We start from the raw sequence: 20,817 nt of genomic DNA on the forward strand, positions 1-20,817 counted from the left end.
AGGAAAGCATTTCAGAAGTATCTCTCAGAAGTGCTTAGTGCTTTTGCAGGTTTTGGTGAAAATCCTGAGAGTTCACAAGGGAGTTGTCCAGGTAGGGATTGCAATTTGGGATCGCTAGCATTTTTTAGTAGAGCAGCAAGGGTAGTGGATAAAAAAACAGGAGTGAACAAAGGAAAAAAAGACATCTGATGTGATGCTGTATAGGATTTTCAAAGAGAGCACAGGGATAGAGTGAGGGCAACTCCTACAGGGCTGTCCAGTAATATTAATGATCCCATCTAGGAGGAGGATAATAGAGTATGTGGAGATCCCTTTGCAGGATCCCTTTGGACCTTCCCAACTTCTGGCATTATTAGTATATGCATAGGCTAACCCCTATGAGGAGGACCCACAGTGCAAATGACTGATCACAAATCTTTCTGTGGGAGACAGCGGAAAGGATTTAAACACAGACCAGGGATAACACATTGGGAAAAGTGCTGGAGTGAGTAAGATGAGACCCTGTTTAGATGTTTAGAGGCAGTTTAGTATTGTCAAAGAGGATGTGGGGGATGAAGTAAGGGGAGCTCCTACTGCTGCTGCCCAATAATTATTCCTGATTCCACAGGCATGGAGGATGCTGGAGCACACAGAGACCTGCAGGGTCCTTCTGACTCTGCCACATTCTGTGTCTTCATTAGGGGCCAGGTAGGGGTATGTTGAACCCCTGCCAGGATGGAGCCAGCTGCAGAACTGATCCAGCTGATAGGAATTTAGAACGTGTGCCCAAAAGCAGTGCTTTGCATAGTGGGCACCAGGCCCTCAGACAAACCTACAAGCTACCTACAACCACCATCGCTGTGATAGAAAGATTACCAACGTGAATTATCTCTGAGGGATTGCACTGGGATTAGGGGCAATTTGATAGGCAAAACTACACATCTTTTCGTATCAGAGGAAAGCAAACCCTCTCTTAATTCCTTCAGTGACCTCTCCTGGACCTCTGCTGGACTTTTCCCAAGGTAAACTTACCAGTGTGGGGTAGTGTTCCAGCTGGGCTTTACCAGGCTGTGTTTGCAGACTGTCAGAAAGGTGGGCAGGAAGATTAAAGAGGTTTTGACGTTTTTTTCTCTTTAATGAGATGATGAATTGAGACAGTCCTTCTGTCCAATGTATATTTGTAAAAGCATTTGTGGTATTAAATGCCACTGAAATTCCAAGGATTGGCTAAGTACCTAAGTATCTTTAGAATCTGAATTCTCTGACTAAATTTCTCTGATTCTCATGGTTTTTTTTCTGCCTCTTCTAGCATCTCCACTGTTTGAGGCTCAGCCATGGTGCATTCCTCCATCAAACCAAGGATCTGATATAGAGTAAGGAAGACGAGGATCCAGAGTATCTTTCATCTCAGCAGAGCAAAGGCTTATCTGCCTGGCAAGTGGGAAACAACAGCAATGTTAACTGAATCAGGCTGTGCTCAGTGAAGAACAGCCACTTTTGAATCCTTCATAAGGACCCAGCTTTATTTTTTATCAGCTGTTGTTAAAAGAGAGGTTCTCATTGACCTCACTATTCAATGCAAAGCAATGGGCAGGGAGATCCTGCATCACTTAGGCAGTTCTTTTGAAAGCTAACTGCCTTGCAGCCAGTTTTGAGTTTGTCCTTGCAGACAGAGGGGTGCTGGAGCAATGACTTTGTATTTTTTTTGTGAGTACAGCACTTAGCACAATGACTTCTGCGTGCCTTTGGGATCTCCAGTTTTGGGATCTCCGGTTTCCAAAGCGGTGTAGAGTCACGTCTGTTTTCCTGTTGTGCTTCTCAGTGTGGTTTTCTATCATTGCTCCTTTCAAGCTCGTGCTACATTCTGCTTTTCTCTGGGTACATGATCACTGCAGAGTTCACATAGGTTATTGAATGTATCTGAGCTATGGCTTGGCCTTGCTGGGTCTGAAAACCCCTGTGCAGAATGCTGGTAGAGATGCTTGTCCTCATTTGTGCTGAGCTTGTCTGTGTCGCTCGGACATCTCAGGGCATATTCCACGGCCTGAGCTCTTCCGTAATGCTTTCCCAGTGAATTAGGGGAGAATCTGTCTCTGTGGGCATAGGGGGGATGACGGAAGGCTCTCACCAGCCGCCAGGTAAGTGAGGTAAGCTGTGTCCTCACTACAAAGTGAGTAGTTTACCACTTACCACCAATGTTCATGTGGTCTCTAAGCTGTAACAGTCCCAGCCCAATCCTCTAAACTGTGAAGAAAACAGCCTATCGTTCAAGGGAGAAGCCTTTAACATGTGGGTGAAAGGAGGCTCAGGGAAACCGCCTTCCATTCAACATGGCAACTCCGTTATTTTGATCGCATGCCCAGAGTTTGTGAGAATGAAATCAGATCTTAGACTCTGGATTACAGCATTGCACAGGGCTTTGCGTCAGGAGCTGATATCAGTCTAATTATTTAACAGAATGGGCATCGGGCATTCTTATTTGTCTTTTCCACAATTAAGGAAATATCCAGTAAACTTAATAAACAGGAATTTTTAAGGATAAGGGCACAAAATCCACAGCAACTAGAACTCACTGCCAGGAAAAAAACAATTGATCTTTCCATGCAGTAAGAAGTACAGTACACCCATGAATTCTCAAAATTTATAGGCTAAAAATCATGTTTCAGAGAAAATGCTACTAACTGACAAGGATTTGGAGAAGGATCTGTGAGCAGATTACTCTGGACTGTTTCATTTGAGGGTTTCAAGTGTTCAGGTGCAAGTGGCACTGACCGTTGTCGAGAGGAGGCGCTGGGCATGATGGATGATGGGTCATACCTGAAGACTCTTTGCTGGCATGCCATGTGTATTTCCAGCTCCAAATCAATGATTAGATGGTTCAGTGCACCTCCTTCTCCCAGGCATCATTCTTTCTTTATTTTTTTTCTGGTTGCCCTATATGCTTGAAAAAGGGAATTCATCTCACTCAACATAATGGTCTAAAACCCGGTTGCCTAAGCTAGCTCTCTTAGTGGAGTAGCTGAAATAGGAACTTCCTTTGGCATCCATAGATTACATAGGAGCCTAAATTGACTAATTCAGATCAAGAAAGCTAACTTTCAGGCACCTGAAATTAAGTGGCATAAATCCCACCCAAAACATTCATCAGCATCCATTCCTTGGTATTGCAGATCTCTCCTCACAAGCCTTTTCCCCTGGAAATCACAAAATCACAGAGTGGGGGAGGTTAGAAGAGACCTCTGGAGATTATCTAGTCCAATCCCACTGCTCAAGCAGGGTCACCTAGAGAACCTTGCACAGGATCCTGTCCAGACGGCCTTTGAATATCTCCAGAGAAGGAGTCTCCACAACCTCTTTGGGTAATCTGTTCCAGTGCTCTGTCACCCTCACAGGAAAGAAGTTTTTCCTCATATTCAGGTGGAACTTCCTGTGTTTCAGTTTGTGCCTGTTGCCTCTTGTCCTGTTGCTTAGCACCACTGAAAAGAGTCCGGCCCCAACTTCTTGGCAGCATCCCATAAGGTATTTGTAGACATTGATAGGATCCCTTCTCCATCTTCTCTTCTCCAGGTTGGCCCAGCTCTCGCAGCCGTTCCTCATAGGGCAGATGCTCCAGTCCTCTCATCATCTTTGTAGCCCTGCGCTGGACTCTTTCCAATAGCTCTATGTCTCTCTTGTACTGGGGAGCCCAGAATTGGACACAGTTTAAAAAACTGGAAAATCAAGTTAAATTGATAGCTTCATGCATGTTTCTGTGGCTTCTTAAGTCCAGCTTTCTTTTTGTCTCGTCTAGGCTAGGCTTAGCTTTTTGTGGCAGCAGTTCAGTGGTAAGTCCGTGTTACTAACAGGGAATGGCTACGTAATGGCATGAAGTAACCCTGCATTAATGGGCTTTTTTCTCACCAATGAATGTACTGAGTGGGAACGTAACATTCTCAAAATCTGACTAGTCTTGGAGCTCAGTGTTCAAGCATAAATACTGTGCCTTCGCTGCAGCAAACCATGCATCTGAAGTGCTTGCTACACATTTTCAGGCTCAGGCCTTCTCTGGTTTGTAAAGCTTTTTGTATTTTTGATGCTGTAAAATTACTAATGGTAATGTTGTTGTCCAGGAACCTGCAAAGCCAAATAGTCTATCCTTGAAATAACAGTAGCCCTATATAGTGCCTTAATGTAGCTCCTACCAATTATTAGAATAAAATATATGCATTTGCAATATACTTTACAAACATTCCTGAGGTAACAGGATGGGCCAGAATCTGGAACAGAGAGAAAAGATAAAGAGGAGACACAGGCTCCATCACCTGCCTCTGCCGCTGAGCTGCCGGCTGGCCTCAGGCTTTTGTGCCCCGGGCTGCTGATGGTGTTTACCCACCTTGATAATGCGCTTCGAGACATGCTGATAAGAAAATGCTAAATAACTACAGAGGAGGGTTATTTTGCGTGTGCCTTTCTTTGTAGATGTGCATTTCCCTGCACTGCTTGGTATTTCCAGATCCTGTGCAACTCTGATTAGCCACAGCATTTGATTGAAGAATTGAAAGTACCTTTTAAATCCCAGAGGCCAATGAATCAGTGTTGTTGCATCTGAATTCTACCAGTACAAGCAAGATCAAAATGTGAGCCCTAGGCTACAGCCATGTTCAGATGTGGGGAACATACCCAAACACACCAGCCATCCTATTACCCAAGCTTTACCATCCGTTTCTGCCCAAAACGCCACCTGAATTCACCTGATGTTCCTTGCCGGGAGCAACAGCAGAGTTTGGTGCTGTAGTTTGGCTTTGCAACCAAAATGAAGTTTTCCTCATTATTGCTCTTCTGAGCTAAAGAAACAGCCACATTTGAGGAAAGGAATATGGGCAGTTGAAGTCGATGGGAGCTGCAGGTGGGAGCACAGATTCAAAATGGAAAATTTTTGGAAGCTTCCCACTGAAGAGGCAGCCCCTGAGATGGGAAGCGAGTGAACGTGAGCTGCTGCTGGGGAAGCAGGAGCATCCACAGAGCTAAGTCTCAGCAGCGACACTAGGGTTATAATAGGTCAGAGCATGGTTACAGAACAGTGTGGAGACCTTGAGGCAAGTGGAAAGTAGCTAATGATAGTAGCTAAGTGCAAGATAAGAAGTTGCTATAATAGGTGGATGTAGCTGATAACAAAGAGAGAGCATAGATCTGCTCACATAACAAGGGACGCAGAGATGACTAGTGAGCGACACAGTGCGCAGGGTTGCGTTTATGGCTGTAGAAATGAAGGGAAGAGAGGTGGGTACAAGGCAATTGCCTTGTCCTCAGACCGATCATCTCACCATGGGTCTAGCAAGGATCTCCTATCTGTGCGGTGCTCTTGGGTCATCTCCTAGGGGACCAACTCGCACAACGGACAGAGACATCCGGCATCTCCTACAGGTTCATGTTGTGTAGAGCGTGCACCACCTGGAGAACCAGATTATCCCAGGGAAACGATTGCCTTTCCCATCCCTGCCTGCCCAAAGCTGGACACGGTTAGATACACAGATAGCCCCAATGACTTAGTTGCATCTGGAACGTCCCTTGTGGCAGGGGGCCTTGTGGCACAGCAGCCTCTGCGATCGATGGCAGGAGATGCATGCCTGGATGCGAGGTGCCTGCCTTTCCCAGCCGCAGTAGATGCTTTGTACCTGCACAGCCCATATCCTGAGCACAACCACTCTCCAAACCACTTTGAAAGAGCTGGCTGGCACAGCACGCTTGGGAGACCTCCTAGGATGTAAAATCACTGGTAAAGACAGGTCCAAACATTGCAGAGCGTTCCCAGCACATCCTCTGAGAAGGAAGTTGAATTCAGCCCTCTAAAAAGGCCTGCAGGCAGGAGGCGAGAGGCAGCAGCTGCAGCAGATGGTCTGAACTGTGTTTTCAACCTGCTCCATCGTGGGATCTTGCTTTAGCAGCCAGGATGCTGCCAAACCCACCTAGCAATATGGGAAAGGCGGGCTGGTCTCACAGCCCGGGCACACGCACGCACAGGCACCTGCGAGGCTGCGCGCGCTCAGCTCCGGCAGCACAGCCGGCTCCTGCCGCCTTAGGAGCCGGCTCCCGGCTGCCGCGCAGCTGTGAGCTGTCCCGCTCCCATCCTTCCGCCCGTCCTCGGCAGGAGCAGGAGCAGGAGCAGGAACAGCCTGCCTGCGGCTGTTTCCATGTGCCCAGGCCCCTTTCTGCCCGTTCAGTGCCCAGACATACGCCAGTCACGAACGTGATGCCAAAAATCCTCCGGTCGGCCCCCAAATCATGCAGTTTTTGAAGAAAGATTGCACTTTGGAGTTCCCCTTTTGCCACCTTCTGCAACAAAATCCCTCCTGCTGCATTGCTCCTTTTGCCTGTTCCCCACGATCGGTTGATCCCAGCGGTTGTCACTGCAAATCATACGAGCGGGTCACTGAGCAGATGCCAGCATCTCTCCTGATTTTTTCCTCTCACTTGTTGTTTTTTTTTTTCCTTTGGGCGGTCGGTTTCTTCTTGCCGCCTGCTCAGTCGTGGTGCTTTCTTGTTCACCCGACCTCTCCGTCTGCTCGCCGCCAGCTTCACCCTACTCGCGCAGGGGAGCCACCAGCATCCACTGGCTGGGTGGGAAGCCGCGAGCAAGGAGACGCTCGAGCGGGCAGGCACCGGCGAGCCTCCGAAGCCACCGCAGCAGAGAGCTCTGCACGTGAGACGTTGCCGAGCCCTGGAAGTCCTCGCCTCCAGAAGCTGGAGATGCTGAAGCTCCTGTGGGCTCCAGGAGTCACTGGAGACTTGTAGATGTTGACGCCGGCACCGGCCGGCAGCTCTCCGGAGCTGGCCCTGCTCCCGGCCGGACGAGCCCAGACCCTCGGCTGCCTCCTCCCCTAGGGCAGCGCGTCGCATTTGATGGTGCCAAGTCTCACTGGGTCCCCGCGGGCCCGTCCCCTGCCCGCTCCAGTACTCTGGGTGCGCCCTGCTCTAGGACCCCGGTGAGCCGCTCCGGCTCCCCGCAGAGCGGGATTCAGCCTTCGTCCGGAGGCAAAGAAAGGGAGCTGCTTGTCCTAAGTCAAATCCTTTGCCACCATCTAGCGCCGAGAGGGAGGAGAAGCGGGAGGGGAGGGGAGACCTTGGCCCAGACTCCAGCCTGGACTCACCTCCTCCGGGGCAGATCCGTGCCCCTGGTTCTAGGTCACCCCCCAGTACCAGCTGTATCTTTCCCTCCAGTTCTAGGCCATCCCCTGTACTGGGTGGGTCTGTGCCCCCTGGTTCTAGGTCTCCCTCTGGTACTGACAGCATCTTACCCCAGTTCTAGGTCACCCCTGGTACTATGTCCTTCCCTTGGGTTCTAGATCACCACTGGTACCAGGTGCATCTGTGCCCCTTGATTCTCGGTCTCCCTCTGGTACCGCTGCTGACCGTTCCCCCCGGGCCTAGGTCACCCCAGACTCTAGGCCACCTTGATAACAGCTGTGTCTCCCCCCTCATTCTGAGTCACCCCAGATTCTAGGTCACGCCTGGTGCTTATTGTGCCTACCAACACGGTTCCAGGTCCCCCCCCCCGTTCTAGGTACCACCCAGTCCCCGGTCCTGCCCGGTCCCCCCGTTCTAGGTCCCGCCCGGTTCTAGGTCCTGCCCGGTTCTAGGTCCCGCCCGGTTCTCGGTTCCCCCCTCCCCCAGGCGCCCCCCGGCGGGCGGCGCCGGTACCGCTCCCCCAGCTGGGCGCATGCGCGGCGCATCCCCTCCCCGCCCCTCCCCTCCCACCTCGTCCCGCGCGTCGCTTTCCGGCAGCGCCGCCGGATGTGCGGCGTTTTCGCGACGGTGTCGCTTGGCGGCGGGAGCCGTCGTCCAGGGCCGTGAGGGGAGCGAGCCGAGGCGGCGCCGGCGGCATGAGGCAGAAGAAGAAAGGTGCGGGCGGCGGCGGCTGCCGGGGTGTGGGGCAGGGCTTGCCCGCCCCCCCCTTTCCCTGTGCGTGCCCGTTGGGGTGGGGGCAGCCTTGGCCGGCGGTTGGGGGGGCCGGCCCCCCGAGGCGGGCCGCGTTGTTAGGAGCTCGGCCCTCCTCGGAGGGCTCCGGGGCTGGCACGGAGGAGGCGGTGGACTGCCAGCATCGCGCTGTCTTTAACTTCCAGTGACTTGGTTCCCGCTGTTGTGCCGGTTCTCCTTCTGAGAAGGCGGAGTTTGCCCTAGAAGTAAAAGAAAACCAGCGATACAAGGCAGTGACCCTGTTAAGGGAATGCTGCAGTTCAAGGATGAGGTGCAGGCGCAAAATCGCCTCTGTAAGCAGCAGTGCCCTGAAACTGTAGAAAATCTTAAAAATGAAATAAAAGGCAGGTGCCCCTTGATTGTCACAAGCACTCAGAAAGTCCCAATATACACGTGGTTTGTTATCTCGTTCTTATTTCAGGAGATCTCAGCCATGCAGAGCTGATGATGATGACGATAGCAGACATCATAAAACAATTAATTGAGGCTCATGAGCTGGGGAAAGATGTGAATCTGAACAAGTAAGTCATTCCAGGATGAAACTAAGCAGTTGGTTCACCAGTATGGAGCATCCTGTGCAGTCTGTTATGTTCAGGCTTCATTTTAAAACAATGTTTCACTTCCATAGGCTAACGTAATTTCTCCTCTATTATTTGACAGTGAAATGTATTGTAATTTCAGGTGTGAAGACTTGTAAATTTTGTGCTGATACGAAGTCATGCTTTGCTACTTCATTGCCAGCGTTCAGAGTACAAAATTGGTTGTGTTGTGAAAAAGCCCCAAGAAACTTGTAATTGTCTTTTTTGTCTCAATCTGCTAATCCCAAAGTCAATTCTATTTTGTGAAAGGGAGAATAATCTATGGGTAAAGTTTAAAGCAAATTTTCGTAGCAATATGTTACAAACAAAATTATTTTTTTCCTTCTTTACATTTATAGAATGATGAAAACTCAATTTAGCCTAGTATCCCTATTTAATTTTCATCATGTAATTGTGAACATCCTGTTGATACTGGAAACAAATAAGAGAAATATCTTGAAAAGTAACTTAGCTAGAATCTGAGTTTGTGGGAGATCATTTGGATGGAAGTCTTATGAAAAGAATAATTCACTGAAAATGGGTAAGCTCGAGTCTCTGGGGCAGCTTTTACAATGTTTCGGGTAAACCATATTTAGAAGTAGAATGTACAGGAAACTCAGAACATTGGCAATTGTTGCATATCAATTTCATTTGGAGTTTTATTTGCTGTATTTTAATGCTCAGTGCAGCTGTTGTTGTTGCAAAGAATTGCTCTTTGCTTTTTCAATAAGTTGCCTGAAAAGGCAAATTAGGAGAACCTACCTAGATCTCTCTCTAATGGAACAGTAACAGGATAGCGCTGCTGTGGATGGCCAGGCAAGTCTGATTGTAATCATTAATTTGAGGTACTTCCGCTTTTAGGCTGAAAACCAAGATATCAGCTAAGTATGGACTTTCAGCACAGCCTCGTTTGGTTGATATTATTGCTGCTGTTCCGCCACAGTACCGCAAGGTGCTGGTACCGAAGCTGAAAGCCAAGCCTATTAGAACTGCTAGTGGGGTAAGCACATATATTATTCTCTCTGTCTACCACCATCGTCTCCTGCATAGAAAAATTATGCTGGATATGTAATTGCTCTCAAAGATGAGGATATTGAATGTCCCGAAGCTTTAATGAAGATGCACTGGCTACATTGCCAGCTTCAAGATGGTCTATTCTGTGATATGCTCACAGGGTTACTGCTTTCAGAGCACTTGAGTATTGCATTTAAAGCATTTGGGAGAGGAGAAAGATGGGGTGTGGAGACTTCATTTCACTTATGAAACAAACTAGCATGTCTTGCTTTTTTAGTTGCTCTAGAAAGAGTGCAGCTTAATCTGCAGGCCCTTTCAATGAATATTGGGTGTAAAATGCTAGTATTTAATCTATTTCTTTGAAAAAGAGTTTGGATGGAAAACAGTAATACAGGTACAGGAACTTTGAACTGTGTATGTATTACATGCGTAAAGTTAACAAAAATCAGAAACCAAAATTCAGGAAGTGGTCATGTATATATATGTATGTATATATACACATGTATGTATGTGTGTATATATTTCCTATGGTTGTGGAATATTTGACTAAACTCTTACTCCAACAAGAATTTCCTGAAAAGTGATGTATTCCAAATTGAGTGCTCAAAATTAATGGACACTTGAAAATCTGTATCTCTAGCTCTTCTTCCTCCTGCACCTTGTAAAAAGGGATGATAGCATCTTATCTTCCAGGTGTTTTTCAGTATGCCTTGTGACACTCTTCCACTGTTCCACTGTCTCAGCATCTTAGATGTTCCTAGTATATCTCAATGTCAGTCTGCATCTTTTGAGTAGAGTGATTGTATCAGAGCTGATACAAGAGAGCTGGTTCTCCCAGATTATTCTGAGTTATGAAAATATATAATAATGGGATTCCTATTTCTTAATATATCTGTGATATATCTTTTTTTTTAATGAGTGAATGCACAAACATTTTTAAGTGGTAGGCTAAGCAGAAAATATGTTTAATATTTTGCAAATGCATATCTTTATATAGCCTTTCAAGGCACACTGTGTTTTTGTAACTTCTGATACAATTACTATAATTTCTCTCCTCTGTAACTGCTTATTACAGATTGCTGTTGTGGCCGTGATGTGTAAACCACATAGGTGTCCACACATCAACTTTACAGGCAACATATGTGTGTAAGTATGACAGTTTGGATGACCTAAAGGAGGACTGTTTTTGCCATATTTCTGTATGAATCTAGTATTGTAGTAGCATCCTATTGGAGATTATTTATGTGTCCAAAGACTTACTTTCTGCACAAATGAAAAGTTGCAAGAAGTTGGATCCAAAGTGCAAATTGCCTGTACCTGCACATTGCACTAAAGAATCCACTTGTTTTCTTCTTCTTCAATGAGAAAACTTTTTTCTTTTTTTTATAGGTCAAACCCTACTCACTTCTGTAGATACACTTCAGTGAATATAGTTACCAGGATAATATGTTAATGGTCAAATGCAAGTTAGATTTTGATAGATTAGATTTATAAATATACTGAAAGATCTTGTGCCTGTGTTGGCTGTCCCTGTGAGTAAACAGGGACTTGTAGAAAGTTACAGCAGTGGATTTCAAGGTCGGAAATAGAAGGGAATATACTGCAAGGAGTGTGTGTATCTCTGAATATTTTTGTACATGAGAATAGTCTGGCTACAAAGCAGACAGGGGAAGACTATTATGGAAAAGAAACAGAGTGCAATCTAAAAAGTTTGAAAACTGCTGTACTGAGACCCACCTGAGAAGGCTCAGGTGTTGTCCATAAAAAGCTTGGCTTGGTGTGACAGGCTGGCTCTGCCTGGCTCTGGAACAAGCTGCCAGGAGCTTGTGGTGTTAAAGGAATAACTTTTAAGATTTATTTGAATTAAAAACCCAAGCTGGGTATATCTTGAAGTATGCAGCCTCTGTTTGACTTAAGAGTCTGTACACTTGAAATCTCCTACGTTTTTCTCACCGTATCAATTGATCTATTGAAAAACATTGCTTCTCTTTCCCACATTGTCACTCCCAGAACTTTGGTGTATTTTACTGCCAGCTGCCTAATGGGTCTGGTTCCATTCTTGTTTTTGCATCAGCAGCTATTGTGTTTGAGATGTTCCAGGTAATTACATATGTGAAATGTCTTGAATTAGATTGCATAACTTTCACCAGGAAATTAATTTGGCCATGGTTATTTGGTAATTAATTTTATAATGGTGACAGATGGCTTGGGCTGAGTTTGTGAGGCAGAGGAAACTAATCAGTTTTACTGAGAACAGAATGTGTCTGACTTGATAGAGATGGAATTTTTTTTTCTTGTGTCTGTATGTTCAAGATCTGCCCTGTAAGTAACAGTTACCTGACTACTCTGCTACCTTGTCTGTTGGAGGTGGCTATTGCTGAAGTTGAAGGCATTGTTGACCTTCCTGTGTCAGGTTGTCGTTGAATGCAGAGTGACTGTAGGTTGGCCATTAGTCCCGTAGCCCTCAGGAAAAAGTTAAGTCCCTTTAGAATAAACTGATGTATTTTTTAATTAGAGTCGATGTACTATTTGTCTCACAGCTAGCAGTCATTTTGTGATATTTGCGAGTCTGTACTGCTGTGTCACAGAGTAAGAGTTTCAAACAAGTCTTTCAGGTTCAGCAGTAGTAGTTTAGCTCTAAACTGCCAGTACAGTTATCCAGAGTAGGTGGGACGGACCTTACTCTTTTTAAGTAGTCCTAGTGTGCCATATTCTGTAAATAGCATATCTGGAGTTCAGAAAACAAATGTAATTGGACTTTCACATTATCAAGATACTTAAATTCTACTACTTTCTGGAAAGGAAATGCAGATTGTTTAGCTGGATGGTGTCACCATTTTATGCCTTTCCTTATGAAATAAAAGCTTTATATCAAATGAGATAATTTTTGTTTGATAGAGTAGTAGAAAATATTTGATTTTTTTCTGTTTCTAAAATTACTTTTTTAAAAAAACCAATAATCTATTATTAGTCCAAGCTTGTAGGGGAGCTTCCTAAAATAATTCCACATTTCAGGAATATATTCATGCTGTGTTTTTGCTTGTAGTAAGTCTTATCAAAATTTTTTTTGTATATGTAGTCATTTGACAGATCTGAATTACTTTGTCCTCCTATTCTCATTAAGATTAAGTGAAATGACTTTTTGCGCTACTCTGTGTACTTGGGAACTGAGCCTGTATCTGTTTAGAAATACTTCCAATGTAATAGATGTTGCAGAACTGCTGTTTTTAGTATGTGTGTTTGGGCATGTGTTTCTCAGCATATGCTTATATTGGGTAACGCAGGAAAACAAATTTTTTCATCCTGTGTTCTGAGCTAATCAGTTGTGAGTCAACTTTAGTTTAAAAGCTGTATTGCAGCATTAAGGTACTATAGTGCTTGAGCTAACAAGGCCTTCCTTTTGGGAGAGGTTGCTTATTACCTGCCTATAGGAGAACTCTTGAACGCCAGGAGAGCCTTTGGCATGTTGCTGTGGTCAGGCTGTCTCAGATTTGTGTTTTACTGTATTTCCGATCAGAGATGGGTTAGGTGGAGCAGTGTCTGCTCAGCCTCGATTCTCTTGTACCTATACCTTAGACTAAGAGAATCATTGCAATTATATTGATTTGTCTGATGCCTGTTTCTGTTTTTAATACTTGCAGATACTGCCCAGGTGGACCTGATTCTGATTTTGAATATTCAACACAGTCTTACACTGGATATGAGGTATTACTTCTGTTTGTTGCAATGAACTATCTACATTTTCTATAAACTTAGAGCATCTATAAACTTCCTATAAGTTACTCTTTGTCTCTACAAATTCATCCTTGTAAGAATAAGCAGAAGTGGACTCCATAAACTCTGTACTGAGACCTAAAGCAGCTCAACTACAAGACTGGGAATTCTTGATTCCTGTAGCAGTTTTTCTTTCTCTTGACCTTGCTGCTGTTCATACTGCTTGTAAGATGCTTTAGAGCGGGAGTGAGCAGCCTGTGATTCTGAACAAGGGCCCAGCACTGGGCTCCTGTGTTGTGGCTGCATTGCGTGACTTGTGGCTATCGGAGCTGCTTGTCATCTGAATCCTCAGCTGTGGAAAGTAGTGAGTGAGCAGGAGCAGCTGGAGGTGATATTGCTGTCTACCGTGGCACGCTGCTGCATGCCTTGCTGTTTCTCCTAGAGGAGCACTAGGAAAGTACAACTTAGTACTCATGAACTGTTTCTGGAGCAACTTTTTCTCCTGGCTTTCTTGGGTGTGTAGGAGATGCCTGATGACTCTGGCAACGTGAGAGTTTTGTTATGTTGTTTATGGGGTCAAGAAAGGCTGGCCGCCTCAGTTTGAAAGGCCAGAAGGTAACTCTTTATTCCTGACAACTTCTAACTTCGACTAAAGTCAAACGATAAAACTTTTATGGCCTACTGTTTCAGACTGATAACTCCTATAGGAGTCATAGCTAGCATTTAAATAAAAACAGTCTGCATCAAAATTTTCTGTACTAAACAACCCAATAAAAACACATACTTTTCTTTATGGCTTAGTGTGGGTTTAATGGAAGGGTATAGAGGTGCAGAGCCAGAGCCTGCACCACTGCCAGAGCCAGTGGAAGGGTGAGAGGCAACAAGCTGAAAGTTTAATAGCAGAGGATCTCATTGTGACTAAATTATTATGAGGCTATCTTTGCAAAACAGCTCACAGCTATTGTACAGATACAAAGTAATAAAAGAGGTAAATTACAAACCAATTTAACTGGATAAATAGGGTACAGCATCCACTTAGTATGTTTTTTGTCTGGTGTTCTCCATTGTTTAGTAATTTGAAACTTGTCCCATAAACATTAGTCCAAAGTAAGACAATCTTGTGTATATATACCTGCTTTATAATTCATATTGTTTTGAGCATCCTTTGTATTCATTTGTTTAGTCTTAAGGGCCTGTGGGGGTTGTGCATGATTAAGAGAGTCCTTATCCTTTACAGATTTTAATATAAAAGATAAGAAATACCAAAGAAATTCAGCATACACAAGGTACTTAAAAAAAACTTATCTTAGGTATTATTAATAGACTCATGTCAGTTACTAATATAAAGTGTCTCATGTCAGTTACTAATATAAAGTGTAAGTTATTAAGGAGCTCAATGAAAAGCATATATTTAAGTGAAGGAATATTTGAAGTTCACATAGAGCTTTGGAGGACATTCACTGGATAACTTGTGCTAATGAGGAGAAATTGAACAGGACACAAATTGGTATTTTGAAAATCATTTTGTGTTTGTAAGTTCTGTGTTGTTTTTTTTTGTGAATCACTGCAGAGGTTATTCATTATCCGTCCTGTCATAATTCAATTAAAATCTGAAATTGTGTCATTCTTTTTATGTTGTATTACCATCTCAGGACAAAAATGTATTCTAAAATTTTCAAAAATGTAAGGATCTGTTTTCAGATTTACAATTGGATGGCTTCTCTTGTTGTGAGTTTGAATTTGTCAGGTTTGAATGAAGCATCTATTTCAATGCTAAAAATGTTGTCTATTTACTGTGTTTAATAATAATAAAAAAAATATTAAATCAATCTGTCTTTTAGCCAACATCCATGAGGGCTATTCGGGCTAGATATGACCCCTATCTTCAGACAAGACACAGAATTGAACAGGTAAATATCCAATGTCCTGTGTTTTGGATATATCCTAAAGTTATGGCAGTTTATTAATTCGTGGATGCTCTTGTCAGCCCTGCCACCTTGCTTTTGCCTCAAATGTTACATCTCTTAACTGTTATGTTCTAAGGGATGACAGCTGGTGATGTGCTCATCTTGTATTTTTTGATTTTGGATGTTTCCAGGACCCTTTGATATTTGCATAGGAGGAAGACAAATTAAGTGGCATTTCACAAGGTTATAATCTATCATTTGATTGGGATCATCCAGTAACATTAAAGGCTCTTAAATTTAAAGCCTGCTCTATTTCACTTTCCTTCTTTGCTTTGAGGGTTCATACCATTCTGTCCGCCTTGCTGCTTTCATGGTTTCCTTTTTTTTTCCTCCACATGATTTGACTTTTTCTGTGGAGGGGAGCTGAGATGAAACAGAGCAAGCAGTTCATCAGGGAAACTATCTTAGAACTAACCAGCGGAAGAGTGAATACAAGAGGTGGCTATCTGCTGCCCGCCAGTAATCAAGGCAGGACAGGCTGATGTCCTTAGACAAGAACTGACGCAAATATGGCCTCTGTGTGAGGAGGAGGACAGCAGGTAAAGCCGTATTGGACAGAGGTTAAAAAAAACATACCAATAAACAAACAGAAAAAAGGCTGCTCCAGTGTCAACCTGGCCTTGTTGGTATGTACATATGCTCAGGAAACTTTCTTTTCATATCCTTAGTGAGTAACTCTGATGGAAGATAAACAGCTAGATCCTGCAGCATGTTTATATGATCTATTTTTTATAGTTTTTTCAAGACAGCTCTGTAAACTTTGTACTGTGAGATGAACTGAAAACTGTCTGAACTGACAGGCTCAAATGGTTGTGACTGATGGCATAGGGTCCAGCTGGAGGCCCAGTCACTAGTGGTGTCCCCGAGGGTTGATTCTGGAGTGAATACTGTTTAACATCTTCATTAATGACCAGCATAATGGGACAGAGTGTGCCCTCAGCAAGTTTACTGATGATACAAAACTAGGAGGAGTGGCTGATACATCAGAGCATTTTGTTGCTGTTCAAGAGGGACCTTGACGTGCTGGAGAGATGGGCAGAAAGGAACCTCATGAAGTTCAGTAGAGGGAAGGGCGAAGTCCCTGCACCTGGGGATGAATAACCTCATGCACCAGTGCAGGCTGGGGGCCGTCCTGCTGGAGAGCAGTTCTGCAGAGAAGGACCTTGAGGTCCTGGTGGACACCAAGTTGACCTTGAGCCAGCAATGTACCCTTGCAGCGTAGGTGGCCAGCAGCATCCTAGACTGTGTTAGTGTTACCAGCAGGTTGAGGGAGGTCGTCTTTCCCCTCTGCTCAGCTGTGATGAGAACCATCTGAAATGCTGTGTCTGGTGCTGTGCTCCCCAGTGCGAGAAAGACTTGGATAGATTGGAGCGAGTCCAGTGAAAATCCACGAAGATGATTAAGACAGAGAAGAGGCTGAAGGGAAGGTTCAGGGGAAGGGACGGGGTGTCTTATCAATATAAATACCTGATGGGAGGGAATAGAGAAGATGGAACCAAACTTGTCTTCATGGTGCCCAGTGATAGGACAAGAGGCAATGGGCACAAATTGAAATGCAGGAAATTCCATTTAGGCATTAAAAAAAGCCTTTCTTTTACCTCTGAGAGTGATTGAACACTGGAACAGATTGCCTGGAGATGTTGTGGAGTCTCCATCCTTGGAGATATTCAAAAGCCATCTGGGCAGGGAGCTGGGCAACCTGTTTTAGGTGACCCTGCTAGAGCAATGAGGTTGGACTAGTCTAATCTCTAGAGATCCCTTTCAATCCCAACTATTCCATGATTCTATATTAGCCTCACCTGACCCCACAGAGGAATTATTTCTAAACCATGTTAACTGTCTAACCCTCATCTACATTAAATAAATGACAAGTTTTGAACCTCTCATAAGAAGTCTTCTCTTCTAAACAATACTTTATTACAGGGACAGGAGACCCTGTTCGAACAATTACACTGAATTGAGAGTGTGCTGGTTTTGTGTCAGTTGCTGGCTCTTCATAATTACTAACATGTAGAGTATTTTTGCTGAAGTAGTTTCCTTTCTACCAAAATGAGTTTTTGTCTTGGCTGGAGAATTAAAAGATCCAAAGAGAGAATTCATCCTGTTGATCTCCAAATCTCTTGGAAAATTCTCCATGAATTCAGTCCAGTCCTTTTTTTCCCCTCAAGTTTGTGAGGATAGTTCTGTGTGGATTGGAGCACATGTGAGAGAACTTTTTCCTGCTGGTCATATCTAAGCTACCTTCAAACTGGAACTTGTGTAGCTACTTATCAAGATGCTACACTCAGATTACTCATCTGCTCTGTCAAGAAGGCCTGTTATGTTGGGCGCAGTATCTTCATGTGGCTCTGCATTTCTGGACTGGTGGCTGAGTGCACAGAATTCACATTTAGAAGGATCCTAGTAGTATTTTTTCATTTTGAGTTTCTGTTGATGAATAGCTTTGCCACTTGTGCCACTCTTATTTCTTTGCCGTGCTCTCCTTGTCATCATCTCTCTTTAAAATATCTTTCAAAAAAATTCTGTTCTTGCTGCAGAAAAGTCATTTTTGAGATTTTGGAAGGGCTTATAAGAAGCCTGTGCGAGAATATCAATGGTTTGTCATTCATAAAAGATTTGGCAGCTGATGTAGGAAACACTTACAGTTGTAGGAATGTCAGGGTTTTCAAAGAAGTCTTTTAGATAAAAGTCTCTCACTGGTAATTTTAACTTTATAGCTGAAGCAGTTGGGCCACAGTGTGGATAAGGTAGAATTCATTGTGATGGGTGGAACTTTCATGGCCCTACCTGAAGCCTACAGAGACTACTTCATCCGTAACCTTCACGATGCCTTATCGGGACACACTTCCAACAACGTAGCAGAGGCTGTCAGGTAAGCATTTTTTTTTTTAATATTTAAAAGTATTCTTTAGCCTTGCTAAAGAATTTTTATCTTCACTGAAAAGTATTCTTTGGTCTAAGAAAAAATACTGAACATAGAATTCAGTTTTTGAAAGGCAGTGTTTCAAGTTAGATGTTCAAATATATATTTAGGCGTAGAGTATTTGTAACTTCCAGTTTTGCTGTGCTTTCTGTGTAGCACCAGCAGAAGATAAGGTCGTGGTTTATCTATTTTCTCATGTAGGAAATGCTAAGCTTCTCCTAATTTCTCGGCGTTCCATCGGAACTTCTGCCTTTTTTTTTTTGTCTCTGCACCTTGATTTGGAGTTGTGACGTATCGCATTGCCATGAGATTTATTTGCTTCAGCTGGGAAGGGGAACTGATCCCGACTTGGAGGGCAGGTAGACGTCAGCTTCCGTAAGGGATGACTCACCCCTGAGAACGTCAGTGCTCAGGAGCTCTGCGCCCCTTGCAGTCTCCAACACAGTTATCCTTGCAGTTTTTCTGTTTGACAGGGAGTTGCTCTTGTTCTCATTTTACAGCTGATGAACTGAAAAGCAGAGAATGATTATTTGTAGGTGTTTTGAGCTATTGAATATACAACTGTCCGGTACATCTTGCAGCATGAAACTGAGAAGAAAAGCTTTGAATGTTTGACATTTTGGAGCTGACAGGTGATCATTCCTACTGACAGTTTTAGTAACTGCCTTGCTGCTATAGTTCAGTGCAGTGGGTTTTACTTGATACTGTTGTCTACTGTTGATACTGGATAGGAATAGCAGTTTCCTAGCTTCAGATTTTAAAGCTGTAATTTCATCCTTCTTCCTCTGGAGGGCAGTAAACACATTTATGTTTTTCTGTTTTTTTTCCCCTTTGTCATTCAAAGCCCAGGAAAAAGTGCTGTGCTGCTGTTTCCAAGTGGAATTATCAAGGCAATAAAATCATGAACAAGTTGAGAAAAGAATTGATTTTCTCTGAATTGTAGATGTCATATAGAAATACTTGTAATGGATCATTTATTTTTGAAGGGTTCCTTGAAGGTATTGTTAATATGCAAAAATCTTTGAAACTACCTCATGTTAAAATACACTGCAAAGGAACATGAATGTAAAATTTCATTTGCTCTTGTGCCCTGGTTGTAATCTCTTAAAGAACACAACTTCTTTTTGAAGAAGTGTAAAGTTTGCTGTTGTCCATTCAAATTAGTGTTCTGCTTGTATGTACATCAGTGGTTCAGAAGACAGTTATTCAGTGTTTTCTGCTGCAGGCCTGTAACTAGTTTTATTGGAGACAAAATTGCTTTTGGTGTAGTGTGTCCTTTGCTCTGCAGATTACTGAGGAAGCTAATTATGACGCAGATTGTGTGACGAGGTAATTTTAAGTGCATAAGCGAATGAAATGAGTCTCAAGTCAGTGTGCTGCCTTGCAAGCACACAGGTTGAGCAATATGAAAAATCCTGCACTAGCAATGTGTGGGGTTTTTTCAGCAGAAAAGGGTATTTTTAACATAAGATTCATGTTAAATGATTAGTAAATGGAGGTAGGTGGGAGTTACTAAGGTTGCACTTCTCAAATAATCTAGAGGCGAGAAGATGGTGTTTGAGATGAATCAGAGCTTTTACTTTTTGTGCTTATTGTGTACAGCTGTTGTACTACGTCACTACAGTACTGTTTTGAAATGATCAGTAAGACTTGGAATAAACTTTCAAAGTTGAATTTTTATTTCTTTGTATGTGAGGATTTGGACTTTCTCCCTCCCTTCTTCGATTAGTATGAACCATGCTACCTGGGGAATATTGACAATATTTTACTTATTTTGTATTTTGAGTATTGCATCGGCAGTACCCTGGAATCTGCGCTCTCTCATGCCTTCCTCTTGATGAGACTGTAATAGCCTTGCTTTTTCATGCTTGTGAAAACAATCAATAAGCTTTAGATATTTTACAGTGGTTGTCTTCATGCTGAAAATGACCTTCAGCTTTTCAAAAGTGTTTCGGAGCATGACCTTTGATTAAACCAGTGCAGCATCTATTTGTATAGGCCTCTGTCCACCTAACCACCTAACTGTGAACATACATTTTTTCCCCCTTCTGTCCAGTCATTCCTTTCCTTTGCCCTAAACTTGAGATCCAATTCTGTGTCGAATGCAGTCCTTCCAGTGATGATGATACGCCCTTTAATGTCTGAATTGTGCTGTGCTGATGGGCTCACAAGTCTGGCATTCTCATCTTAACATCATCTGGAGTTTTTTTCATGTAATACTTCATCTTGACCAGCCTACAACAGCTTCTGGTTTCAATTAATCAGATAAAAAGGATCTGACCCTTTGCAGTTCCAACCAGTACAGTACAATCCTACTCGGCCATGAGGGTGTATGCTGGTTCTCATTAGCAAACTCAGCAAACAGCATAGCATGTCTGACTTGCTTTTCCTTGCGTCCTTGACTTACGCTGGCCTTTGGACTCCAGCTCACGTTCTGAGTTGGCTCCTGGCTTTCTTAGCCAGTTTGACCGCAAGACTGTAAATGTATATGTGGTAAATTATACAGCTGCAAAAACAGCTGTGCTTCTGTAACACAAGTGACATGGGACTGGGAATGATCTGTCTCAGAGAAGTGGGACACTGGTCCAGACAGCTGCTGCCAAATAAATATATGTGAAACTGTCTTTTAGTGTCTTTATAGAGCCAGTGTAGAGAACAGGATCTCCTTGGGATGGCTCAGAGCATGTTT

At 43.7% G+C, this 20,817-nt stretch overlaps 2 protein-coding genes across 2 annotated transcripts in view; both read left to right on the forward strand.

Annotated features, from left to right (window-relative positions):
- Positions 1–1,356, forward strand: part of FBXO16 (F-box protein 16) — a 29,867-nt gene extending 28,511 nt beyond the window's left edge. The window contains exon 8 of the mRNA XM_062571236.1: positions 1,289–1,356. Within this exon, the coding sequence (XP_062427220.1) occupies positions 1,289–1,356 (68 nt within the window). The remainder of the gene's footprint in view (positions 1–1,288) is intronic.
- Positions 1,357–7,777: 6,421 nt separating this feature from the next.
- The window catches only part of ELP3 (elongator acetyltransferase complex subunit 3), a 92,831-nt gene continuing 79,791 nt past the window's right edge, over positions 7,778–20,817 (forward strand). The window contains exons 1-7 of the mRNA XM_062571238.1: positions 7,778–7,857; positions 8,354–8,453; positions 9,372–9,510; positions 10,600–10,670; positions 13,166–13,229; positions 15,080–15,148; positions 17,923–18,077. Of these exons, the coding sequence (XP_062427222.1) occupies positions 7,839–7,857; positions 8,354–8,453; positions 9,372–9,510; positions 10,600–10,670; positions 13,166–13,229; positions 15,080–15,148; positions 17,923–18,077 (617 nt within the window). The 5' untranslated portion in view covers positions 7,778–7,838. The remainder of the gene's footprint in view (positions 7,858–8,353; positions 8,454–9,371; positions 9,511–10,599; positions 10,671–13,165; positions 13,230–15,079; positions 15,149–17,922; positions 18,078–20,817) is intronic.

The sequence above is a fragment of the Rhea pennata genome, chromosome 3, assembly GCF_028389875.1.
Source record: "Rhea pennata isolate bPtePen1 chromosome 3, bPtePen1.pri, whole genome shotgun sequence".
NCBI lineage: Eukaryota > Metazoa > Chordata > Aves > Rheiformes > Rheidae > Rhea > Rhea pennata.